The sequence below is a fragment of the Xyrauchen texanus genome, chromosome 32, assembly GCF_025860055.1.
Source record: "Xyrauchen texanus isolate HMW12.3.18 chromosome 32, RBS_HiC_50CHRs, whole genome shotgun sequence".
In the NCBI taxonomy this organism is placed as follows: domain Eukaryota; kingdom Metazoa; phylum Chordata; class Actinopteri; order Cypriniformes; family Catostomidae; genus Xyrauchen; species Xyrauchen texanus.
The window spans coordinates 32,593,125-32,599,427 of NC_068307.1; the positions used below are offsets into that span (position 1 = coordinate 32,593,125).

At 36.3% G+C, this 6,303-nt stretch overlaps 1 protein-coding gene across 2 annotated transcripts in view; it reads right to left on the minus strand.

Annotated features, from left to right (window-relative positions):
- The window catches only part of LOC127625736 (paired box protein Pax-7-like), a 69,647-nt gene extending 66,912 nt beyond the window's left edge, over positions 1-2,735 (minus strand). Inside the window, exons 1-4 of one of the 2 annotated variants that reach the window (XM_052101101.1) lie at positions 2,271-2,735; positions 930-1,165; positions 678-807; positions 302-430 (exon numbers count right to left, since the gene is read on the minus strand). In XM_052101101.1, the coding sequence (XP_051957061.1) occupies positions 302-430; positions 678-807; positions 930-1,165; positions 2,271-2,355 (580 nt within the window). In that variant the 5' untranslated portion in view covers positions 2,356-2,735. Of the gene's footprint in view, positions 1-301; positions 431-662; positions 808-929; positions 1,166-2,270 lie in introns of both variants that reach the window. The other variant, XM_052101100.1, reaches the window with a different exon arrangement.
- Between the last annotated feature and the right edge of the window lie 3,568 nt (positions 2,736-6,303).

The window sequence follows — 6,303 nt, forward strand, 5'->3', positions numbered from 1 at the left end:
GCTCACATAAATAATTGAGTAAGTACTGGGTAGCTAGAAGCATGAATAATGAGAGCTATTTGTGCCATTTTTCCAAGAGGGCGCACAGATTCCCCCTGGCGAGAATGAAGGACTGCAGCATCTGTCCCTTTCAAATATCTAATGAAATATCAATTGCAACAAAAACACCAATTATGTCACCAGCCCATCACGGACTGATCTGTCAGTACAACTGAGATACACTACGGTAATCTAAAACTTCTTCGCACCGCGTTTCCTCGCATGTGTTGGCACACCGTGAGAAATTTAAAAGGCCTCTGACCTTTATCTCCGAGAATCCCGTCGATGCTGTGTTTGGTTTTTTTTTCTCCATCTTCATCCTTTTTATCACAATCATCATCGTCATCTTTCTTGCCAAAACGAGCCCTCAAAACCCGACTAATGGAACTTACTATAAAGAGAGATAAAAATCACTTTAACACCCAAAATAAAAACCACAATGTGAATTTTTAGATAACAACATTTTCTTCTAAAGCTCTGGACATCTTGTGTATAATTCTAGAAAGTATGGACTTAAATACCAAATGTATTGGATTTTTTTAAAAAAAATCTAATTATAAGCTTTTTAAAAGGAGAAACTTCCTCTATCGTCTATATCTTAATAATAAGGAAATTGTGCTTACCGGAAGAGGCCTCACCTGAAGGAACCGTGCCTCTATCACACACCCCGTCCTTCAGCAACTTGTCCCGGATTTCCCAGCTGAACATTCCTGGATTCTCGCGTTTGTATTCCTCAATCCTCTTTTCGACGTCGGGTGTTGCAACTTGCTTCAGTGTCGAAGCAAAATTGGGGAGGGGAAAAAATGTATATAAACTCACCATTTGTGGGTTAAATGCCGTTTATTTTTTTACATTTCAATAGTCAATGGAGCCTGAAATCATTCACTTACCTTGGGTTTACTTCCACCTATTGCTCCAGGGCGAATGGAACCGGTCTCCTGGTACCGACAGAGGATTTTGGACACACAGCCGTGTGAAACCCGCAGCTGCCTTGAGATCACACAGGGTCGGATGCCGTGATGGGCCATTTCCACTATTTTGTGTCGAATATGATTTGGCAGTGGCCTTCCATTGATGAAAACTCCACCAAGCTGGTTCACTCGACCTTGACCCAGAGGCGTTGAGACTGAAAATAAGAACATAATCCAGCCCACAAAATGGAGAGTGAGACTTTACAACCATCCATACTGATATGGAAAAAATATCGAGTAATATGTCGATATCATGCTTGAAAATTTTTTAAATGCGAATCTTAAGGCCGATATTAATACTTACCATAGATACTAAAATTTAAAGTGCTGCCAAAAAGAATAGCGCCTAAAGGATACTGAACTTGTGGATTATTTTATGTCAACTGATCCCAGAGTTTTCAGGGGTAAATTCTGAGCGCAATTCATCCAGGCTTTGTACAGGATTTATCACAAATCATCTACATGCTGTCATTTTGATTAACCATATCATATTGCTCTTATCATATCCATTCATCTCATTTATCATGTGCTATGTAGATATTTTGAAACTATGGGGTCTCAAGTTTATTTGTATATGAGAATAATCATTAGGCAAAGCCTCAAGAATTAATCGAAATCTCATCCACACACATTCTCTTTCTTGAAACAATCCTTCTGCATCAGTCTATCTTTGTTTTGGGAGGATATAATACTTGAAGACACTAATTGCCATTCAAGAGGCACTAAAGATCTGCCACTTTAAACCTCGATTATTCCCAGTCATGCAACACAAATATTGGTGTGATGCTTTGAGCCAGCTCTTAGCTGTATGTTTTATGTCTCTTCACTGCTGTGAGATACTTCAGTAAATCCTACAGATTGCAGGATTTGTGGGCTGGAACGCTTTCGTCATACCGCTCTTAAGCACGAATTCACTTAATATGGGAAAGAGTCTCGCATTCAATGCACGAGCACCGCATCCAAACAACATGCCTACATTTTACGTATCAATTATCAAACAATTGTTTTCATAAGTGATCCTTCTGAAATAACTTGCTTAATGTTAAAGTTTTTAATTGTTGTCGCAAATAATTGGTCATGTAGCTAAATATAAAGTTAGCATTTGAATTCGAATAATTCGAGCATTTCGTACATTTTTGGACGATAAATAGTGTGCAGAATTGTCTCTGACATATTGCTACCTTCATCAAAAGTATTAAAAAGCGGCAGTCGGCATTTTAAAACGACTATGATTTGAGAAAAGTGCACAAGTTTTCATACCTTCTAAGGGAAATCCAGTTCGAGGGTAGTTTTGGCCTGGTGCTGGTCGCATCATTCGAGGAATTGTTCCTGGTAAAGTAGCCATTCCAGCTACTTTAAATCAATTTAAACTTTCAATAATAAATTAAAGAAGCAAAGCACACAGAATGATCCAGAGTTTGCACCGTGGAAACAGTAGCAGGTCCAATCTTTAAAAAATGGATAGGAAAATCACAAAAGAAATCCAAACACACCAGTGGACAGTGGCAGTGCCCAGAAGAAAAAGTCAGATTTGTTCTAGCAGTTGATGCCCAACCCTTGGTCAAAAACAAGAACAGGATGAGCAATCTAAAGCATGAACTGTGCTCTGAAGCAAGTGGAAGTAAATTATTTTGATTGCCTTGAATCAATGAGAGGTTCTAGTTAAGATTACAGCTCATGTTTGCTGCCTAGTAGTAGTTTAAGTGGACAACTTTGGCGCACATAGTGGGAGGAGGAAGCGAGCGTGGCGATATGCTCTCCTGCACTCTTTTATTCATCATGGAGAGAAGGGGTAAAGCCTAATAAGACCTGGCGTCCAATCGGGAGGAACGCTGCAAAAAACGCAGACACTACCCTCCCACTTTCTCTCTAAGTCAACACAGGAAATGTTACAAGGAGTTTTCATTCATCTAGCATTTCAACTAAAACGTCAGTCTAATTGTCAGTCTTTTCTCTCTCTCTCTCTCTCTCTCTCTCTCTCTCTCTCTCTCTCTCTCTCTATATATATAAACATAAATCAAATTTAATTAAACATGGGGAAAATCCGTGATACAATAAAATAAAAAGTATTATTATTTAATAAATCTTAAAATGTTATTAAATCTTAAAATATATATTTTTTGAATTCAATGTGTTTTAACTTGACCTTGGCCTCTATCCCATAATTTTTATTTATTTATTTATTTTGTATTAATCGATTCAAGATGTGTGATTTTGACCATTATCATATTTTGTACTTTTATAACCAGATCATGAGAAAAATTACGGATGTTGTCCAGAAAGTTTTTTTAAATGCAATTTCCTATGAAAAGGAACATTTATAACAAAAGAGTCGTAAAAATGTGAACATAGCCTCATGATAAGTGTGGGAGAGAACTGATTAATATTAATTAAAAGAGATCTTAGCGGAAACATTTGAAATTATAACTATTGTTGACATCATTCATTTAGCATCATGAAAAAAGAGAATAAAATTGCAGTTACTAATAGTACCTAATAATAATAATATTGAGTTATACTCTTATAAAAAAAATAAATAAATAAATTATAGCCTATAGCCTATTGTGTGTGCGTGCGTGTGGTTGTTTAGAGATTAAAAGGTTCTTGATGTTACTTTAATTAGGTAGGTTCTTCAGATCAGTATATAGGTTCTTTAAGGCACCAGTATACATGGTTTTCTAATAAAAACACCTTTGTGTAACTTAAAAAGACTCCGCAATGGCACTTCATGAAGTCACTTCATCCGGTTTCTTTCTATGCGATTTTTCCAATTTTTTCCTTTCTTATTAGAGCACATCATGAGAACAAAATACTCCAGATCCTTTAGGTTGAATGGCTGTGACGCGTGTGTTCAGCTCTGTGGGACCGCCGAGCACAGAGATTGTGTGGAAATTGCCGTGGCGAACACTCCTGGTGGAAAGCAATTTCACAAATAATTTTTACAACAATTAGGGAGTGTGGCGGGGTGAAATGGCGATTTCACATGCAGATGCACCGGTAGAGAAGGACCTGGCGCCCGACAGCGGGGCGGTGACCCACACTGGCCCGGTTTGGTGAGCTGCGCACCGGTCAGAGACGCACAGAGAGTCGCACTTTGATGAGGTGCAATCTATGGATGATTATTAAATATAATAAAACAATATTTAGTAAGGGGAAGTAACCTTCACGGATTTATTACAAAACCCTCAACTACCTGAACACACACACACACTCTCTCTCTCTCTCTCTCTCTCTCTCTCTCTCTCTCTCTCTCTCTCTCTCTCTCTCTCTCTCTCTCTCTCTCTCTCTCTCTCTCTTTCTTTCTCTTTAAATGATATAGGCTAGGCTAATATTTTATTTGATTCTAAAAAATTATAAAAGTCGAATAATGGCGAAAGATTATCAAGACATTATGATATTGTTAATTATTAAGTATCGGTTTTGATTATTGATTTATTCACATTCACATTATAATGAATTCTTTAGGTTGTTATCAACCTATTGACATCTTGCCAGTTATTTTTTGATTGGCAGCAAGAAAAACTAAATGCAATTACATGCTGTTAAAACTTCTCAAATTTCTTTCTATAGACACTCAAAAGGGCTGTCATGGTTAATGTTATGAAAACATGAAACTTTAAAGTTAATATCCGGTTGACTGGAGCGTGGATAATTTATAGGTAACCCTAAAGTTTATTATTGAGAGAATATGTCTGATTTATCGTATATCTGCTTTGTATTTAAACAATTATCTAACTACAATCCTGGAAAATTGTCTAAAATCGTCGTTTACATCTTGGAAGTTTACAAAGCAATTAAAATAGCAAGACAAATAAGGATTTGTTTGGCGAAGTCTGTATCCGATATCAGTACCCAAGGATTTTTAAACGCAAATAAGAAAGCCCACAGAATCTATAAGACCAAAGCTGATGAAAAGGGAGAATATGACATAGGCCTATGTAAAAATATCTTTGATATTCGGCGTCATATTTTATTAAAAATCAAATGTATAGCATGAACATATCACTAAAACAACACTAATAAAGCTTTAAAACAACTGTGGAAAAACAATTAAACAAAATAAAATACAATTTCTTCACATAAAAATGCTGAAATAAAGCGTGAAATCCGCAGTGCGTTCTCGCGGCCTTTAACATGTGATTGGAGGAATTCACTCCACAATGCTTGAATGAATGTATGTGCCACTAGCAGGCGATATAGGTTAACTAAGATACAAAATATGTGGTAAATTAATTTTTAACATCCTGCCTGCAATGGAAACACCCTATAAGAAAACCCAATTTAGATGCATGTGTTATATAGGCTTACTTACTTGCATTTGAATAAGCAACTATCCCTTAAAACTTAATGCTTCCCTTCTATCTGATATTTAGTGTTTTTGTATCTTTGAGTGCTGAAATCAAAGAACAGATTCATTATTATGGATTTATTTTAATAATATTCAAAACGTAACTTTTTCCCCTGTGTAAACAGTATTTTGTACTATTTTCTTCATAAACTCCAGGAATTGTATTGTTGTTGTTATTTATACTTCACTGATGTCTATGAGGAAAAATAAAAGCAAGCATAATACATACAGTATTCAAAATATAAAACAACGAATAATACTGTGATAAAGTTCACATCAAGTTCATTGACCAAGTCATGTCTCATTCCTCATAGCAAAAGGGAAAAAAGGGGCCCCATCTCTTTAAAAAGATATTGTAATCATCGTTAATCTTATACATTAGCACCACAAATAAAAAAAATTAAAAAAGATTTGTATAAATTTACCCAACTATAGCAATCTTTAGTTTTTGGGTAACCCCGTGCTAGGGCTGTTCTGTGTATATAGACTTTGGATTGACTCCAAATTTTCACTGCCATGTTTGAGACCCACTGGGGAGCCCACTACACAACCGCAGACTTCTTTCTTTCTTGATTCTCTCTGTCCACACTCCCTATTGACTCTTGTTAACTTGCTTAGGCATGCTCACATCTGCTGAGAATCATCGCAACGTGTTATTGCTTCTGATCAAATAATTTTATCAGATGAAGAATGTGAAAGAGTGTTAAGTGTTGTATGTGTGGACAACTTACAAGCCTGGTGCTTGTTTAACTTCACAGTTTCTCTCTCTATGAGACATGTAACACAGAGATCACAAGGTAATATTGGAGACTTAGAGGAGCAGATATCTTAATTCTGTATCAAAAACCTCTGTTATTTTTTGGCCACTCCAGTTAAAACACGGCTAATTCCACTGGTGATACTTTGCATCCCTAATACTGTTTATTTAAAGAGAGTTGCAAAGTT